The following is a 21661-nucleotide window of genomic DNA, read 5'->3' on the forward strand; positions in this document are numbered from 1 at the left end:
AACTGCAGAAATATACTGCAGAGGACAGACACTGAGAGAGGAGGAGATCAAGGGTGACGGTAGAAAAAGATGAGAAGAAGGAAAAAGAAACACAGACAGGGAGAAGAGCGCTCACTGGTGTTGACATCTAAGAGAGCTGTGATGCTTTAATGCTCTTGTAGAGTGAATAGTTTCCAGGAGGATTTTGGGCTTGCACTCAAACATATACACTCAAACACACACACACACACACACACACACACACACACACACACACACACACACACACACAAAATTTGCTAAGCGGTTAGCGGAGGAGAGCAGAAGTGCTTTACTGTGTTTACACACATCCTCCAGTGGTTTATTCAAGTCTTCCAGAGCGAGATGTGTGCATGCGTGCGTTTGCGTGTGCGCATGTCTCCTGTCTCTATAAATTCCTCAAAAAAGTACTTATCTCTGCATATTGAAAATCTTTCTGACTGATGGTTTTGCAATAGATTTCATTACATTACATTACACTCATAAGTTTCTTTTGCCCAAAGTGATTTACCAAATGCACTTTTAACTTCTGCTGGAGCAGGAGCCAGATGTCATAAAAAAAACGGGAAGCGCATCTCAAAATAACGAACAGCATGTACAGTAGAAGTGCTTAGACTTTGTATTATATATATATATATATATATATATATAATACAAAGTCTAAGCACTTCTACTGTACATGCTATATATATATATATATTTTCCTATTTAGTTTAAAAATGAGACATCAATTATTGTGAGCATGACATGTCGAGGTGTAGTCTGAAACAGCAGGTGTTCACAGTGACTATGATGTCCTGACTTCAAAGACATCACTCACTCTTTTCATGGTCTTCATTTCAGATAACAAACATAGATTAAGCTACACAGCACTTATGTAGAATGCTACATAGAATGATTCAACATTTTAGGAAATTTGCTTATTTGCTCTCTTGCCGAGAGTTGTTCCATCAAACACTTTTGGTATAGTTCCTTTCGAACCGTAGGTAACCCCGTATGGACATGTACCTAAACACTAGATCTGTTTTGAGTTTCCACTGCAGACTGTACTCTTAAATGCAGGCGGGGTTGTTACTGGATGGTAAGAGCCACAGACAGCCACGCGCTTAGAAACAAGTTAAAAAACCTTTTCATAACTCACTGCTCCATCTAGCCTTCGCTGTATTTCCTCTTCACGGACGAAGCAGAGGAACGTCTGCACCAATCGCGGACTGCAGTGTTTCTATCTTCACCCTTTAGTATCAGATCAATGTGCTAGGTACCTCATCAGAGGGGTAACGAAAAAACAGGATGGAATGGAGCGGTTCTATTGGTACCATCCAAACGCAAAAATAACCGTTCTGATGTGTAACGCGCTGAACTGAACTGAATTGGTCTGCTTGGTGGAAACGACTCTTTAGATGACAATATTGATACCACTCATGTTTGTAGGTAGGTAAAAAATGACTCTCCAGCCAGCAGCTGGTTAGCTTAGCTTAGCATAAAGACTAGAAACAGGGGGAAACAGCACTGTGGTGGAATTTCCAGCTTACGTAGTCATGCTTTGTTAATTGAGACAGTGGACAATGGCTCATTCAGGTCAGTGTCCAACATAACCTCATAACCTTTCCAGGCAGAGGAGTACTTCAACCTTGTGCCTCCATCGATTCAGGGCATCTAGGCAGCTGCATGATAAGGGAATATTTTGTTTCAGGACTGTCTCCTTTTGGAGGTCAGTGGGTCTGCGACACTTTTGCATACTTCCCAAAGAGAGAGAGAGAGAGAGAGAGATAGGCTGAATTAGGCTTTAGCATCTGTGTTTAGGCGCCTGCAATATATTTGTTTAAATTGAAGGTTCAGCTAAACTTAACGCCTCCAGCATGAGTTTAAGTACACCTTCAGGAAGAAAGGAACTTCAGAAGTTGGGATGGCACCTACACTGAACCTTCTTCACGTATGTGAAATGAGTTGTGATGCTCCTGAGTTTTTCCTTAACAAGCACCTTCTAAAGCTCACTAATTAACATGTTATATCTTGTTTGTATAATCCGAATATAAACACTTATTTTTACATATTTTGTTGCATTTGTTACCAGAGGCAAGCTATCTGTTTTCTTTGTGCCAAGCTAACTTAATCGGCTCCTGGCCGGAGCTTTATATTTATTATACAGACATGAATGTGGTATCAAGTTTCTCATTGAACTCTTGGCACACGTGTATTTCCCAAAATGGCACACAAGTGTCAATAAGTTCACAGCCCATTTTGATCTCTCTCTAATGATCTCTCTAATGTTTAGGAGTCTCATTAATAACCGAATGCAAATTGAAAATAGAATTGGCCTAAATAAGAAAAACAAGACCATGATAAAAAAAGAAGATAAAAACTATAATATAATAATATAATAACAGACCAAAAAAAATCAACCTTATAACTAACCTTTCTACCATAGACAAAACTGCCCATTCATTACTGCAGCACCAAAGACATTGTGCCTTCTCACCTCCTGTTCCATTGGTGGTGACGGAGGGGCTGCCAAGGTTGTTCTTGTCCAGCTTGGAGCCTGTTGAATCTCCACCACCCACACGGTTATGAGGACTGGCTAGGTCCTGCATTTCCATAGACCTACAGAAGGGAGGAGGAGGAGGAGGAGGGGGGAGAATGTAAAGATGAACTGCGATTTTAGAATGAATAACAGATTAACAGTAATATGTTCTCACAGCTGGGAATCTCCCACCTCTATATATTACGTTGAGAACACATTGAACACATTCAGTGACATACTGCATATCCACACACACACACACACACACACACACACACACACACACACACACACACACACACACACACACACACACACACACACACACACACACAGGTTTGTGGCACTATCTTTGTGGGGACCCGCCATTGACACAATGCATTCCCTAGCCCCTTACCCTAACCTTAACCATCACAACTAAATGCCTAACCTTAACCCTTACCCTCACCCTAACCATAACCTAATTATATCCCTAATCCTAAAACCAAGTCTTAACCCTCAAACAGCCCTTTAAACTTGTGGGGTCCAGCATTTTGGCCCCACAAAGCTGTCGGGACCCCACAAGTATACTGGACTCCTGGTTTTTGGACACCACGAATATCGTTAAACAAGCACACACACACACACACACACACACACACACACACACACACACACACACACACGAGTCATAAACGTCATGCTTTTCCGTACCAGTTAGCTTACATGAGCATGTGTTCAGAGGTGCTAGACATTGTCTGCGGGCCTGCTGGCTCTTTTATGGAGTGTGTGTGTGTGTGTGTGTGTGTGTGTGTGTGTGTGTGTGTGTGTGTGTGTGCGTGGGTGGCTGTGTGTGTGGGTGGCTGTGTGTGTGGGTGGCTGTGTGTGTGTGTGCGTGCGCTCTTCTGGGCTCCAATACAAACCCACAGCCTGCCAGCATGCTTTAGTTTTACAATGTGTTCCACATGCATGACTGGGACGAACCAGCACACAAGGTGGTAATGGTAGAGTGATGTGTGTGTGTGGAGTAGGTGGAAGTAAATAGAGACATGAAGAGAATGAAGATGCACATTTACAGCGGAGTAGAAGTCTGCCTTTCATATATCATGAATTGTTTATTTGGATCCTGATTAGTTGTTACTATGGCAACAACCACTCACCCAGTGTAAGGTGTAAATGTTTAATCGATTTTCATGCATGGACATTGTAAGAAAAACAACATTAAACACTCATTCATGACTCTTCATTACTATAGCCACAAACCCACATTTTGACATGTCCTTTGGTGGCGGACATGGTTTAATGTTGAGTCAGTGTTTGTATGGACAGTGCCTCGTAAGAACGTGTGTGTGTGCGTGCGTGTCTATGTGTGTGCGTGTGTGTGTGAGCCTCTGACTCACGCCGCCCGCAGGGTGGTCACACTTGTGCTTTTGTGTGAGACATCAAAGCAAGAAATGACTGGAGGGAGAATTAAACAAATGCGGGCTGCTGTTCTACCACTGTGTATCTATGTGTGTGTGTGTGTGTGTGTGTGTGTGTGTGTGTGTGTGTGTGTGTGTACTAAAATAGAGTGTGTACAATACATCTGTGCCGCGATCTGGAAGCCTGCCATCTCAATGCTATGGGCATCGCCACACATGACTGCAGCCCACAGTCAGACTGACAGGTATAAACTTATAGCTTTCAGCGGATGAGAAAGACACAGCGAAATGGCGCAAAAGAGACAGCGGACGAAAGATAAACACTCTAAATCAACTCTCTCTGTCAACTTTTTTTTCTATTTACAGCTAAACATTCATTCTGCTCTCCTGTACATTTTGAACTGAAAACACTGATCACTCTCTTAATATCAACAGTGCTTTATGTGGATGAGATCTTGAGCCAACTTCAAACAAAAGCCTAAAAGTATCTCTGCTCTACACGGCAACGACAGTTAAGAACTTTCACAGATTATGGTGCTTTTTTACTTTTTCTCTCTCTCTCTTGTGTGCTTCCACACTCTTTATCCATCCTTTTCCTTTGTTTCTCAACAGCAGGAAATGATTTTGTCTCCCCTCCTTGTCTATTTTTCTCCTTTCTTCCCTCTCTGTTTCACTCCTCTCGGGAGGCGATGGCAGGAGTTGGTGTTTCATAAACTCTTTTCTGGTTTTCACATTATGTCTGGTCATTGAAAAAATATGCTGCATCTTGTGCAATGCACAGTGTACGGTGTTACGATTTCCACTATTGATTCATCTGCTATTATTTTTATCAATTAATTGATTCATCTTTTACTGCATTAAATGTAAATGTAAATAAAACGAAAAACACCCATTGCTACGTCACAGAGCCTATGGTGACGACTTTAACCGTTCTGTTTTCTCCGAACATAAAGCCCAACGACCCAGAAATATTCCATTTACAATGATATGTGGCAAAGAACAGCAGAACAATCTTCTCATTTGAGAAGCTGAAACCAGAGAATATTTGACATTTTTGCACAAATTTTGCTTGAAAAATGACTGAATCGATTATCGCTTAATAATAGCTGCTGATTATTTTTATGTTGATCGACTAATTGAGTAACAGCTCTAAATAAGTGACTGTGTATACAGCTTTGCTTGTCCTTCATTCGGCTCAGTACATGTTTTCCTGTGTGTGTGTCCGACACTGAGATCTTGGGAAAGCGTTGATGACCTCATCACAGCACGCAACTGCAGTGAAACCTCACCTCTCTGCACCATAACCAGAGAACTAGGACGCACCCGCACAAGCACACACACACACACACACACACACACACACACACACACACACACACACACACACACACACACACACACACACAGTAAACCAAGACATAGAGCAACAACCTAATAGAACAACCTAATGTCGTTTGTCATATTACACAAACATACACATGTGAGCGTACCTGGTGTCTGAAGGGTCTGGAACATGAGATTCACTGTGTGATTTCTTTACCTGCAGAGAAACCAGAGCAGAGCAAATGTTACACACGCATTAATTTAGTGTGTGATAAACCAGCCTCATAAACCAGTGTTTATGAATCAGATTCATCCCCACTCTGTCGCAGAATGGACATCAGTGGACTGGGAGGCTGCTGTGGTCCCTCTGGACTCACTCACTAACTGTAACTGGACTCACATTTACATTCTCTGCAACTTTGGCAAAGTATAATCTTATTTGTACATATGATTTATTACAACCTCCATTTTGCACTCCCAATCTGCACACTGTATGCATGCACATTTTTTTGTTTACTTTTTTAAACTTTTTTTTAATTCTTTTTACTTTTTGATTCCCTGCAATACTCTTTGTTCAGTGTTTTTCGTTCATGTCCTGCTGATGTGACACGTGAATTTCCCTCCAGGGATTAATTATCTGTCTATCTATCTATTATATTATTATATCATGAGCTGTTGTTAAATTCCCACACTCAGCACTTCTAAGAAAGAAAAACAAGGGGTAAAACTCCAATCTGAGGTTGAATGACCTCAAAGTAGACAGAAAATAAAAAAAAAATGCATTAGAATTTTTTTCTGATTCTTTAAATATTACTAAAATGCATCAATTGTAATAAATCAAAACCCGGTGTCTGTAGTTGGAGCCACCACCGTGACAGAAGTGCTAACTGGCGTCTAAGTGACAGATATTAACTTTCCCTTGTTCACCCGTGACCCTGCTCCATCCGGAGCCAAAGCCCCTTTCTCAACCCTTAAAGAGTTGAAAGGTCATGGTTGGGTCATGTTAGGTCACAGGGCTCACTCTTCACCCTTAAACGTGTCAGACACTAGACACTAAATCGAGCCTTGACTTTGTGGGGGAGAGGGGCGGGGGGGGGGAAACGACATTTGGTAGTGTCAATCACTGTGTGCTAGAACTTTTCCTTCGTCATTGCATTGAAGAAAAAAATTAAGAAAACACACTTCAGCTCCTTACCACTGCAGCATACACTCACTGCGCTCACACACAGTGCTGGTTTTTATGTACGTCGCTGTGTGTGAGGGTATGCGGCGCTAGACGGAGGACCAGCGGTTCTCTATTAAAATTCCTCTCTCTTATTTGGAACAGGAACTAATTAGAACAGTAAATGCAGGGCGGAGCGAGGGCCAATGTGTACCAGCTGCCCTATAATCACTGTGTCAACACACTGTCGAGGTGTAGGGCACGCGTGAGGTGCCAAACACACACACATCCGCATATACAAATGCAAACACACACACATGGTCAAATTCACCCAGGCAGCATATATTCCAGTCATTTGCACATTATCGCAATCACAGGTAAGTATACAGAGAAAGTGCTTGGCCAAGCAGACACTAAACTCCAGGTATTTGGAAACTAGGACATTTCTGCGGGTGTGTGTGTGTGTGTGTGTGTGAGAGAGAGAGTGGATTTCTGTTTGAGTTGTGGTGTTATGGTTCTGATTAGAGGATCCTGCTGAGAGCGAATAAGAAGCAGCACTTAGCTGTTTAAGACAGGGTTCAAAGGTTAGCCGGTGCCCTTCGTATGGATCACTTTACACACACACACACACACACACACACACACACACACACACACACACACACACACACACAAAAGCCACTTTCATGTCACGTTTCATGCTTTGCTGAAATTTAACAAGGCTGTCAGTCACGACATCAACAGCATGGCCGTGAGAAACTGCAATCTACATGTAACACACACACACGGGGCTACATAGAAACGAGGGTGAGCACACGGCCCACATGTGAGTGCGCACACACACACACACACACACACACACACACACACACACACACACACAACCCTTTCTGTCTCAACAAGATCTGTGAAAACACAAGCACACGAGAGCTTTGATCCTGAAAAGCTTTTATCACTGTTCTTTATCCACTACACACTTTCTCTCACTGTTGACCTCTCTGAGTCTCTCACATCTCTCAATATCTCACTGCTTTTATCTTTGTCGATCACAAGTATTCCATATTTAATATAATACCATGAATTTATTGTTTTTCTTTATCATAAATCCTAAATGATCTGAAATGTATTTTTTCTGCTAAGTGCTAAAACAATTTTCACTTGTTTAAAATGTCATTATTAGACACTTATATCACTTACACAGAATGTTTATGATCCAAACGAGACCAAATTAACCTACAATAGTGATGTCATACAATAATAAAGCTACAATAATCTACATGCTCACTAACTTGTGCGTTCAGATATTCTGCGTCATTCTCGCTTTTTCCGTATCTTACAGTAAAACACGGCCAATTTCATCTTTAATAATAAAACGAAGGGCCTGAAAGCTTACTCTTAGGTGGCCAGGATGCCTGAAGGACCCATTTGTGTCACCTGAGCCACTTATATAGGTGACCTTTGACCTGGCTGGCCGGGTGACCGGTCTGGAACACAACTTGGCCAGCCTTGGGACTCCCTGAGGGACAAATGTAGGTACCCTAGGTATTTAGCACTAATAACAATGATTAATTTAAGAGAATAAACACTGCTATGTTTGTGCATGGCATTGTGTTGGTACTTACTTATATTTATCATTTAATAATAACGTGAGGCCTAATTTGGCCCTAAAAGGCAGTAATAAGAAACAGTAGGTGTAAAGAAGAAGCAGTCCTAGTTCTTGTAGATGTGTTTTCCTTGTTTTGTACCCCCCCCCACCTAACCCTAACCCCAACTCCCCCGCTGTATTTTGCTTTTAACAAGCTCACTCAAGACTTAAATTTGACATAAAAGGTGCATCTACAAGGTTTGTGTTATTGTTTCTGGCAAACTGCGAAAACACTGCGCAGGAAGAGAAAAGGGGGGAGAGAGAAAGAAGAATAGCGCTATGTGTTTCTGGTAATAACCCAACCCATCTGCAATAGGTCATCCGATACCATGCATAGAGTTGCACGCACGCACGCACGCACGCACACACACACACACACACGCACGCACACACACACGCACGCACACACGCACACACGCACGCACACACACACACACACACACAAATGGTAGATGAAGGCTTTAAAAATCAGTTTTACAATTTTTACGTTTGTGTTTTGTAGGAACATTTAGCTATAACCAAATACATTTTCATACAAAAATTCAAGTAATCTCTTAATTACTAATTCCACCTAAAAAACACATGCTCATTAAATTATAATTTTTTATAATGGAGATTTTTATTGGATAAATTCAAGAACAGAGCTGTAATCATACATCAAAGCTCAAATGTTGCACAAATAAGTAAGCATATATATAAAATAATGACAATTTAGAAATAGTATCTAAACCAAATATATCTGCCTATTTACATATAATAAAAATGATGATGAAAAAAATGTATTCAATTCCATTCATGTTATTTTTAGTGTTTTAAAATATACTTTGTATATTTATAGAGTAAACTAATTTAACTTGGAATGCTACCCTGAAACAACTACAGTGCTGTCATCATAACCCAACCTTATTTTATTTCGGATGCTCTGAATATTGCACCCATTCAGCCAAATTAAATATTTTTATAACGTTAAATAGCAATTACATACAGCAACATTTACATACAGCAGCATTTATTCATTCTGAAGTGTGACCAGCTAAATAAAATATTTAATATTCTAACCACAATTGCTTGATAAAATAAACTACAGCATTAGTGTGAGCATGAAATACTTTTAGTCAGAGATGCATTCTTACCTCAGGGTGTAATCAGGTCAGTTAGCAGTCCTATACTTCCACAAAGCATTACAGAGCTGTACGATCCACTGGCTTCCCCTCAGACACAGGCTTACTGGTCTCACACACACAAAGTGAAACACACACACACACACACACACACACACACACACACACACACACACACACACTCCTCCAAACACACTTCAACTCGTCTCTATCTACCTGCCGCTCACTTTGTACTCCAGGTGTCACGTTTTTCTTGTTCTTGCTCTACAGGAGAAAATGCAGTCTTCTTTTATTTCTCTTTGCGTCTCTCTCTTTCACTCTTAGCAAACACGCAGAGGCTGGAGAAATGATGCAAACGCCACAAAAACTACACTTTTCACTCTCTCCCTGTCTCTATGGTCAATCCATGCACAGCTCCTGTCTTCCTCGACTCCAGTAATGGGGAATATTTCACTCGTCCTATTTCTCTCGTCCTTTGCCTCCTCCCCCTCTTTTTTTTCTTCCTCCCCCTCCAGTCTCTCTCTCTCTCTTTGCTGTCACTCACGACAGACTCACTCAAGCTTACATTTAAAGCCCAAACATGTTTTAAAGGTAACAGATGTAGCGTTTGTAGATACAAATAAACTGAATTCCACATTGTAACCAGCCCGTGTATGACAATATAACATAACTCAAATAAGTCGGAGCCCCTGAAATCAAAAACATCCGTGTGTATGACTCAAATCCTGCTGATGGTAGCTCTAGTCTAGCGTGATCACTTCCATGAAGCCAAGGCGGCAAATGGAGACTTGGTGTGGATGAAATGTCTTGCTGTGCGGTAGAAAGTACAGGCCAGACCATAAACTTCACACCATGCAATTGACCCCCAACACACACACACACACACACACACACACACACACACACACACACACACACACACACACACACACACAGACAGATACACACACACCGTCCCCCATCTCCCCCACAGAGACTCACATGTACACCTGAGCACACACATACACACACATTCAATCCGTGTTAATTGGAACCACAAAGGCTATATACACGTGTGTGCATCATATGTTGAAGTGTAGCTGAGCTGGAGGGATGGTTGGGGATGTAGTATCAACAAGGTCGATTCCCAGCTGCCCCAGTCTGAAGATGGCACTCTTTCGCCTTTAGTCGTCAAGGTGTTGTCAGGGGAGGCGCACGCCCAAACACACACACTTCCACCAGGCTTAAACCAGGTTAATGTCTGACATCTGACTCTACTCACATCTGACTTGACCTGATCTGACGGGATTTGTTGTTCCAAACATCGGTGTTATTTTACATAGTTTATCGGTTAAATTCTATCGGTTAAATTCAGCTGAATCCTAGTTTATCACTCTGCTTTTACGCACCACTCTGGTATTTAATTAGACGGGTCATCTTTGTGCTGTTAGATGGCTGTGGCAGTGTAACTGAGTTGTATTGATTGATATTTGGTCTGGTTGCCAAAAGTCACTTATAGTATGTGTAAATGATTTAACAAAGCAAAGATCTAAGACAATTTCCTTTTCATGTTATTGATCTTGAAATTCACTCAATATCAAAATGTGTTAGTGAATTACAATAGAATTAATATGGAGGTTTAGGGTATACTTAAGGGCCAATATCTAACCACTTAACTGGTATAAATAAAACCAGAATATCTGCATTGCTAAATACCACTGACCCTTTAACAACATACAGACCATTTGGAACAGGGCCACTGTCTCCAACTGTGCACCAGCCACCTTTAGCTCAGTCACCATGGTGACAGCATGTGGCCCTGTCCCACAGCATTTATCCTCTCCCAACCCCAATAAACACCCTGATTGATAGACTGTCTGTGGATCTATGTGCATACATCAGTGCAAATGTCTGTTGAAAGTGTATTATACGTGCATGCCGGCATGCACTTGTGTGCATGTGCGGGGCGTTCTAGAGCATATGTGGAGGACTAGCTGTCAGAACAGATTAGGGTGTTGCCGAAGCGCTTGACAACTCAAGCACTTTATTATTAGCCAGACAGGACCCCCATCAGGAGGAGGTCGTCCAAAAACATCCCCGATGAAATATTTTTACAGCAAGTGGAGAAGGGAGCAGGGGAGGTGTCCCAAAACACGCCTGATGAAATACAAAAAACAAAAACGCAGCGTGGCATGGGCACATCAGAGCAGTGAACTGAGTAAAGGAAGTGGGTAGTATATTAGACAGCTAATGACAGGACTCGGCTTTGGTTGTTGTTGACTTTAGAAGGGTTTTAAAAGTGTCCGACGGAGGTGCCTCGCTTCCTTTTAAGAGGCCCTTGAGAACAACTTTGTTCTTCAAGTGGAACAACAGCAGTTTATCTTCCACTCGGCAGACAGTGAGACAGACGGAGACAGACACTGCTCCCATTTATCTCTTTTGTCTAGTTGTGGTTGCTCTTTTTTATTCATTCTGAAGTGAGATTTTTTTCATAAATTTCTTAGATATTTTTTATTTCTATTTAAATAATTGTAGGTTATTTATTAAGTGCATTTAATAGAAAATGTAAAAAGTTAATAAAATACGTAAAATGTTTAAACATACAAAAATTGAAGCGTAAAAACAACACGGTGTGGTTTTACCAGAGCCAGGCTAGTGGTTTCCCTCTGTTTCCAGTCTTTGTGCTAAGCTAAGCTAACCAGCTGCTGGCTGTAGCTTTGTATCTATTGTACAGACATAAGAGTGCTATTGAATTTCTAATCTAACTCTCGGCAAGAAAACGAATAATTGCATTTACCAAAATGTTTAAAATATTCCTTTATTTTATTATAAAAAAAAAAAAAAAAAAAATTAAAAAAGTCAGGAACAGAGAATTAAGAAATACATTACTTCCTAACACAGGAACTAATGTATGTAACAATTCATAGAGTTACATCATTATATATAAGTCTTTAACGCATGCACAAACACAGCTGAGAATATACTGGGCATCCACGCACACACCCACACACACCTGTGCAATGGGACTGTACCGAATATCCAGCCATCCCCGTCTCTGACATTGGCTGGTGTGTGTCGACCACAAACACACTCATGAAGGATGTTACTCACCACACAAACACAACCTCCATCTCTATCTATCCTCCACATTCTCTCTCTCTCTCTCTCTCTCTCTCTCTCTCTCTCTCTCTCTATCTCTTTTTCTCTCTCTCTCTCTCTCTCTCTCTCTCTCTCACACACATACACACACACATGCACGCACGCACGCACGCACACACGCACACACACACACACACACACACACACACACACACACACACACACACACACAGTCTCACACATTTACCTGTCTCCTGCTCAAAGCTCTCTGCTCTCCCCATTTGTATGAGTGGTTATCGGTGTGGTAACTCTATCCCCTTCCTTTCATGTAAAATACATTGTGCCGAGTCCCTCCCTCCCTCCACCACTCCTCCTACACCCCTCCAGATCCCCCAGCCTGGGGAGGTGTAAAACTATCCTTCTCTTTATGCCTCTAAAAATGCCCCTTTTTCAGGTGTAGTAGGAAGCTATAAAAGAAAAAAGAGTGAAAGAGAAGAACAGGGTGAGTCTGTGGAGCAGGGAAGAGGTGGAGGAGGAGGAGGAGGAGGAGGAGGAGGAGAAGGTGGAGAAGGTGTTTGGGTGAAAAGGTACTCTCCAAAAACATCTCTCTCTCTCTCTCTCTCTGGTATTACCTACCTATGCTCACATGAATTTGCCAAGAGCTGCCTAGTGTTTCTCACAATTTGAAGGGCACAGAAATGAAAGTATATTCACACGCAGTAAAGTATCACATATCTGTGAACCTTTGTCTTCGAATGCCCAGGGAGAGAAAGAAAAAGACAAAAATAGAGCTAAAACTAGACGCTGACCTCTACATTGAAGCCCCAAGACAATATGAACAATCCGAGAAACGAGAGAACAACAAGCACCAAGGTTGCTCGAAGCTATACAGCACAGAGATGTTAACGCCATTCTAGACAGGAGGTACAGTGAATTTGAAATGGCTTATGTGCTGCATGAGTTCTTTAGTTTAAAAAGGAATACACATTACAAAGAAATAATGGGGACTCTATAGCATAAAATATAACTTGGGCTAGCTCTCCAGTTTAAAATCCAATCTGTAATTTCTTGTACATTCAAACTACAACAAAGATTGAATCAAAATGGCTTCAACCAACCTTGTTATGTAATTTGAATATATATTTTAATAATCTGATGAAGTTGGACAGCATTTCTCAACAGCAGAATATGGGCAGCGTGACCACGACGGGGAATGTGTTTTAGGTGTTTTCACCACATTTCAGCATACAAATGGAGATTATTATGATATACAGTAGTAAACTATAAATTAAACAATAACAAGGTCTCCACAAGGCAGGGCAAAAAAATATTTTTTAATTGTACTTAAAGCGCAACTATTTTATATTAATGAACGACCATTAGATTCAAGCCATTGTCAAAATGATTTATACAAAGGTAATTAAGACATCAGCTCCATAAAACTCTCTCTGTATTTCTCAGTATGGCTATGTTTACAAAATCGTGTAGTCCGATGACATTTGTGCGCAGCAGCTCGAGTGATATGTTTTACGTCACTGCTGAGAAAGGACTTTAGCAGCGTTCAGCTTTGGAGACGAAGAGGACTAAAACATTACAACATAATTACCTCTTCTGAAGAGTCCATCATGTTTTATTAATCCTCCATGTCCTCCTTGATTTGACGGGATAAGCGCTACTAACAACTGCGTGAAGGAGGGCTGGGGGTGGTGCGTGATCACAGAGCGCAACAGAAACGACGCACTGTAGCTTTAAGTAATGCTTTACCAAAAAGCAATGCAATTAATCAAATTGTCTTAAAAGTAATTGTCACGCAGACATTCTGGGGCCAATATTACAACCTCTCGATCAAGGCAGTTTGAGGGCCGACGGCTCTCAGCCAGGAAAACTGAGCGGCACCAACTCTTTGCTAATCTTGAACCAAGAACCACTTACGTCAGGTGCTTGGGGCGGGATTATTGGGACCAACAAGACCATATAAATCGCTGTGACTGCCATTTTTAAAAACACAGAGCTTCACTATTGACTCGGAATCAAAGCAGTGGTACGTGGAGGAGACAAACCGTCTCCAAGCAGTATGGTCCTCGGCCAATAGCGGAGTGGCAATTGGGAGAGTCGGGACTTTTCCCGGTGGGCTGGTAGTGTTTCGAGGCCGCGAGGGCCGGTCTGACAATAGTTATACATTGCAAGTTTTTAGCAACACCATCCGGTGGCCTGGTGGGCGGCCGCGGGCAGGAAAAAAAGGGACTGTGTTGCTGTGCTGTGTGTTGTTCATTCATTCACCTGACCATCCGAACACCCCCCCAACACTTTTTTGGTCCCACTCTGCCGCTGTCCTCGGTCTTCTACTACTTTTAAAGTATCATGTGTTTCTAATTTTTATTACACAATGCATTTCTTCTGGTTACACTGCAGGGAATTCAATTATAAGCTAGCAAGTAATTCTTACTGGGTTTAATTGGTCATCTTTGGTCGTCGTCTTGTGTTTTGATCTCTTTGTATAGACAAAGAGTGGTCAGTGCACTTTACTAATTTTAGAATCCAAAAGATAATTTTTTTTAGTGAATACGTTTGGGGAGGAAGAGCAGTAGAGGAGAACAGACTAAGGCCTCCTCGCTCCTGGTGGTCTTCATATTTTCCATTTCAATTGGCTCCTCATTGTCTCAGAGAGTGAGGGGATCACAGACATGATTTAATGCAGCTTTACTCAATGGAGACAAATGAAAAGTCACTGATGGATGTGTGTGTGTGTGTGTGTGTGTGTGTGTGTGTGTGTGTGTGTGGGCCGGTTCTGCGCTGTTAATTGTGAAGCGTTTGGCCTCGACTGCCCCTGCTCAGCTAATCTGATGAGAGTGATTAAAAAAACAACTGGGAGAAACCTAAACCAGTCCATGGATGACCAGGCAGACACACACACACACACACACACACACACACACACACACACACAAGCACTCTGGCCATCACTCTTATCAGTGACACACTCAACAACACACAATTTTTAAGATGAACACATCAGAAAGAAAGAAAGAAAGTCAGACACTGAGACAGATGTAGTGCATAAACAATTTGTTGATTAATCATCAGCATTTCTATAAAAATTATCTATACCATTTCATACACAATAGGATTAATCAATTAATTGAAAATCAGCAGCCATTAATAATTAATTTGAATGATTCAATACATGACTCCCAGCTCCATGCTGCATGATGTGTATGAGTCACGGCACAAGTGCAGTCACAGATTAGTCACCAAGGTAGAAGTTGTGACAGTATAGGATGTAATGTTTCAGATATGTCCTCGCTCTGAAACTATACCTGCTTGTTAACAATGGTAATTTAAGTTAAGGTTTGATTTAGAAAATTGGAAGAACAAGAAGAAGAATCAAGATATGTAGAACAAATCTATCTTTGACTTGAACCGCTTCAAGGTACAACAAGGGCGGGTCAGTCATTACACAACCTCATGCTGTGCAGCCAAACATAGGTCAAACCCACGGAATGCAGTTGAGGTTTGCAAACCAAGTTTGTCAGGCTAAATTAAAAGAAAATGATACATAAGACATCTAGAATATTTCCATTTGATAAAAGGATAAAATGGTGCAGTCATAAAAAATTAAGAGCTGGAACAAGAATACATTTGATACAGATAGAAGATGGGTGTTTGGTGTTTTAAGCCCCCAACGTCGTCTTCCAGGCAGCGCTGCCTGGAAGGCACTAGGATTAGGCAATGGTTAGGGTTATGGTACCTTGAAGTCGGGGGCTTAAAACACCATCGAGCTAGAAGATGATTATAACAAACTACTTAAAGGGAAATGAAAGGGGAGAAAGGGATGTTAAAGGGTTGATTAACAACTTAAGAAAGAAGGTTTTCCAAATACATCTACTGGTTTTGTGGCAGAATTCCACGTGATCAAATGTAGAATAGTGTGTGGACTAGAACAGTAAGAGCTCCTCTCTGCTGCAGTGAGACCTGAAGAAACACAACACCATCGTCCTGCAACAACCCCCCCCCCCCTCCCCCCCACCCCCCAATCCCCAACCCGACCGCAGCTACCGCACCCACCGACCCAGCCCCCCTGAGCACCTCCACATCCCACCGAAATCAATGTTTCGGAAAAAAAGATCAGGTAAGAGCAGAGAATTAAAAAGTAAAAAAAGTGTTTGTGTGTTACAGTAGTAAGTACAGAGAGTCCGTGGTGGTCATAACTGTCTGTGTTTGTGAGCCTGTGTGCGTGCGTGCGTGCGTGCGTGCGTGTTTGCGAGTCTGTGTGTGTAAGTGTGTGTCTGTGGCAGCAGCAGCATCAATAATTAAAGCTAATCTCATTAGGCCTCAGATCCCTTTCAGACGCTTTTAATTAAATGATGAATGACCTCCCAGCTGCCTGTTAAATAATGCTGCTCATGACATCACAGTGTGTGTGCATGTGAGAGGTACAACATAAGGTAGATATCCTCCAAAAAAAGACACATGGGGAGACATTCAGCAGACAGATAGATATGCCCTCATATGCCATCTGCTCCAAGATTCAATATTATTAGAAGTTACTGCTGCCCTGTGCACCGAGGAGAGGGAACGGGAGTTGAATGTCTCAAAAGTCGCAAGCTGTTCCATCATACCAGACCTTGAAACACTTCATATCATCTTCCTAATAAAATCATTCACTGTACCATATGTCTGCAAAGAAGGAAGGCAGCTTGAGGGAGAGGAGGATGTACGTAAGTGTGAAAAAGAAAAAAGAGGGAATAGCAGGGTGACCAAAAAGGGACAGTGAAGAGCTCGGGGGTGTGAGAAAGATAAAGATAGGGGAAGACAAAGAGACCCAGAGACCATAGGCCATATCGGAAAATGAGAGCAACAGGTAAAACAGAGGACAGGTAAGGGTGCCAAAGCGCCCCAGGCTCCAGACAGCATGGACCTGGCTATGAGAACACCCATAATCCCTTCTGTTTCTTCCTGTTTCTAGCCCCCTCTACTCTCTCTACCCCCTACCCCCTCCTCCCTCTATCATTCCCCACCCCCCGTGCTCTCGGGCTGGCTCTGTATCGGATTGCTGACTTCACAATAGGCCCTGAATCATCACTCTAGCCAGAGAGACACAGGGAGAGACGAAGAGGCGGGCAGGCCGGCGGAGAGAGAGAAGGTGGGACAGACAGACAGTCAGACATTGGGTTTTAAGCTGATGCTCAGACAAAACACCATGTTTTTTATATTTTTTTTGACATAACATAACGTTATTATAACCTAAAAGAAAATTTGATTTTCAGTCAGGCATTAAACACCTATCACAAGAACACACTGATGGTAATAAACATCAATGATATATAGTCAAAGGCAAAAAGGAAAAACATAAAAAGGACTCCAGTAATAAAAAAAAATGAAGGAATGGATTCATCAATGATAATAAAAAATAATCATTGGCTGCAGCCCTGTTCTGGAGTTTTGAGTCAGGACAGAGACCCAGGTCAAAGCCCATCTGGCCTTGGCGACCCCTCTGCTACCTCTCTGATTCTATGCTGCAGAGAGAGAAATACAATCTCCCAGAAGAGCAGCAGAGGAAGTTCTCGCGGCAGGCAGGGCAAGCAGGTTCCTTCGTAACCAAAGCACAATTGTTGCAATTTCATTTCCTTCCCAGCAAAATGAGGAAATACGCTCCTTTTTTGGTAACCAATGGCAGATGAGCGTTTGACCAGTCTGAACAAAAGGTGGGCTGTGCTATCATGGGCTCTATTTATGGAAAAAAAAAATGTTTTACTGTACTACTTCAGTATGTTAAAATGTTCAGTAGAGAGAAATGTAACATCTGGCAATAATGTGAATTTCCTTGAAAACTCTTTGAGTAATCAATAAAGTGAGGAATTCTGGCATGAAATATTGCGCGCTGATTGACTTCCATTAAACAAGCATGGTCACAATATGAGAGACTGTCTCCACTCAGATGACCTCAGCAGTCCCACACCACAGAAAGTATATGTGTATAACAGAGAAAGAAACACCTACACACACACACACTCTCACACACAGCAGACACTAAAGCACACATATCATGTGGTTTCCTGTCTGGTGCGTTCCTCTAGAAAGCCCACGCCGGGTGCTCTGGGGTTCTAGATGGATTCTCCAGTCTGTTTGGGGGGTTTGACTCCATCAGACTGTGATTGGCTCACAGGCTGTCTGTGACCTTCTCACCTCACACCTAGCTGGCTTTCCCTGGCCGACCAGACTCACATGACTCTCATATATGAGTTATAGATTATTTGAATCAAGGTTTTGGTGAGAGACATGTTTTGGTTGTTTCAAGCACCTTAAATAAAAGTAATGTCTAAACAAAGAGAGTAGTTATTGTTCCATTTTTCACGAGATTAGGCTCCGTTATCTACGATATTCATTCGGGCTAATTTCACCCAGTTTCCAAATTCACTTTGTGGATGAATCTAATACTTTCTTAAATGCCAGAACACCAGAAAATATTACACTGCAAATATTCAAAATATTTAAGTAATAGTTTGACATATTGGGAAATACACTTGTTTACTTTCTTACTGAAAGTTAGATGAGAATATCAACACCACTACCATGTCTGTCTGTTAAATACAGCCAGCAGCTGGTTAGCTTAGCTTAGCATAAGGGCTGGAAGCAGGGGAAAACAGCTAGTCTGGCTCTGTCCAAAGGTAACAAATCTGCCTACCAACACCTGTAAAGCTCACTTAGTATGTGTTATCTAAATGTTTTAATCCTTTCAAAAACTAAGTTGAGGTTTTATATGCCTGACTACGCCTGACTTTAAAACAGTCTCAGGGGGGGATCTTGGGATGTTGTGCGTCTCGTGTGTGTCTTGAAAGTCAGTGTGGATTGAAACATTTGATTAAATGGAAGCGCATCTGTACCGTGAGACGAGCAAGTGACAGATGCCAAAAATGCAGTCTGTGTGGATTGGTCATCACTCTCATCAGGAATAGGCACATTTGGCAAAATATCAAACTATTCGTTTAACGTATAAACATCAACATCTTCCTGATGATGAATTACAGCGTTTTTTGCACGCTACACATTTTGCTTCCTTTTTTAAGTTGTACACTTCTGTTTGACTTCATCTCCTCCTTTGCCATAGTTACCAAACCTAATGCAATCAAGACTAATGACTTCTTTTTCATGAAAATGTTCTTACCTCTGTACAGCTCAGACAGACGTGACTAGAAGACTGAGTGGCAGCCTCTCTCAGCAACACTTAGCTGTCAACTAAACATAAATCTTACAAGAATCACTGTACACTAAGATGAAATGTAAGTGCACCTTGGTGCCACAACTAGGATGCCAGTCTACTAAAGGGATGCCAAGGGGTAGCTGTTACACTCCACACTCTGTGTAATCTGTCCACATGCCTTGTCGCTGGGCAGATTTTGAAACGACTGTCTATGACGCCAATGCAATCTTGGCAATCAGGGTTGGGCTGTGCTCGCATTTAGCTACTGCTGCTGCATGTAAGTTTGTGTGAATGTGTCTGTATGGGGTTGTAGGGGTGAAAGAGGGGTGCAACCTGACCCCTTTTCTCCTCTAACTTGGTCTCTCTTTCTGACACACACACACACACACACACACACACACACACACACACACACACACACTGGGACAGCTGCCATACTCTGGGCCTCTCCCAGCGCACCAGAGGAAAAGGCTACGGCTAAAAGAACCTTTTTTCCCCACTTTTTTCCTCCTCCTTCATCTCTCTTACTTTTTTCTTCTGGTGGCCATACGTTTAAATCCTGCAAGGCACCCCGGGGTCAACAAACACTGCCGCTCCCCCCATTTCTCACCGCTTCCTCCACTAGCCAACATACTGGAGACTTCAATCAGGCCTCTGTCGGATCAAGAGCCATTGAGGGATTGTGTGTTGAGTTTGTGTGTGTTTGTGTGCGTATGCTCAAGGACACATGCTGGTCTATCTTTACTAAATATCTACTTAATGCTTATACACATACTTAGGATTTAAATGAATTCATAAAAACAAATTTGACCCAAATCGCATCATCTCTTCATCATCATCTCACAGAGCATCACTCAAAAAAACCAAAAAAAAAACAGTTATCACCTTTTCTCCAAAGCTAAACAAGTAAGTGACAACAGGTGGAGTGAGACACTTAAACAAGCTAAAAGTAGCATTACGGGGCTAACCACTGTTGGCCCTGCCTCAGGCTTCTTCCAGCACTCCCCGAGGACCCCAGACGGCAGGCTGGCCCTCGGCAGGCAGGCGGCCAGAGAGGACGCCTGACCATAACCCAGATGACGTGCGTTGGATGTGGTGGGAAAAGGGCGGGGAGGAGGAAGTAAGGGAGGGGGGGGAGACTTTAAAAGGGTAGAGGGGAGGTGTGTGGGTATTAGGTATCAACAGACAACTCCCCGAAACTTTGTGTGTGAGGTCTGTGCTGTTTTCTCAGTCACCCGAGACACGCCTATTTCAATGAAACAGTGCGGGGAAAGCATTAGCCACTTTGTTTAAATATTAAAGAAGAAAAAAAAACATTCCAAGCAAATAAACTACAATTATAGAATCAATTTACAAATTAAAACCTTCATTTTCAATTCACGTTAAATTGAATTTGTGGAAGCTGCCATTAGAATTTGTGGCTCAGTTGTAATCAAAGTGAGACAATGAGCACAAAACTGCAAATAACATCTATCAGCTAAAAAGTAACTTTGAAACAGAGCAGGAAGACATCTATTGTAATACTGATATTGTTATATGATGTAAAATTGGTTATCATTTATGCTGCAAAACAGTAGAACTGAAATGATTATTTGATTAGTCAATTGACAGAAAACTAACTAATTAACTAATTAATTAATTAACAATTTTGATAAACAGTTAATCGTTTGAAGTCACGTTTTTAAGCAGAAATGCCAAATTTTCATTGGTTTCACCTTTTCTACTGTGATTATCTTCATCTTCTATGATATATATATATATATTTTCACTGACATTTTATAAAACGAACGTTTGGACCTACGGATAACTGAACATTAAAACCTAATAAAGGTAGGACTTTTTGCAGGGTGTTATTTTAGACTGCATATGTTTTAGCTCATGTGCCTTTAAAGCTGAATGTACATCATACACTATAAAATACTGATTCAAAAATAGACATACACTACAAAAAAATATTTTTGATTCAGCTTCATAAAGTGAACTTGAATACTTTCTAGTAAAAAAAGGTAAACACCAAACAGTTCCAGGAGTCAGAAATCTCAGCTCTGTAAGCCTATAGCTCTGTGTGGTATGATTAAAATCTCTGTCCTTGCTCTGAGGTCTCATTTCCAACCAGAAGAATTAATCAATGTCTTTGAGCCACAGCTCAAATTCACATTATAAATGATATCTGTGCCCTATTTAAAGCAGGT

General features: G+C 41.7%; 1 protein-coding gene across 8 annotated transcripts in view; it reads right to left on the reverse strand.

The window, feature by feature from the left end:
• eya4 (EYA transcriptional coactivator and phosphatase 4) overlaps positions 1-21661 on the reverse strand; it is a 45486-nt gene that overhangs the window by 18536 nt on the left and 5289 nt on the right. For 4 of the 8 annotated variants that reach the window (XR_004895942.1, XM_031321657.2, XM_031321653.2 and 1 more), the window contains exons 3-4: positions 5430-5479; positions 2498-2619 (exon numbers count right to left, since the gene is read on the reverse strand). Coding sequence is in view for 7 of the 8 variants with exons in the window: in XM_031321657.2 (XP_031177517.1) it covers positions 2498-2619; positions 5430-5479 (172 nt within the window). In the remaining variant the exon portion in view is untranslated. Of the gene's footprint in view, positions 1-2497; positions 2620-5429; positions 5480-9202; positions 9643-19433; positions 19455-21661 lie in introns of those variants that run through there. The other 4 variants (XM_035995650.1, XM_035995647.1, XM_035995648.1 and 1 more) reach the window with 3 other exon arrangements.

This window comes from Sander lucioperca, chromosome 19 (genome assembly GCF_008315115.2).
Source record: "Sander lucioperca isolate FBNREF2018 chromosome 19, SLUC_FBN_1.2, whole genome shotgun sequence".
Classification (NCBI taxonomy): Eukaryota; Metazoa; Chordata; class Actinopteri; order Perciformes; family Percidae; genus Sander; species Sander lucioperca.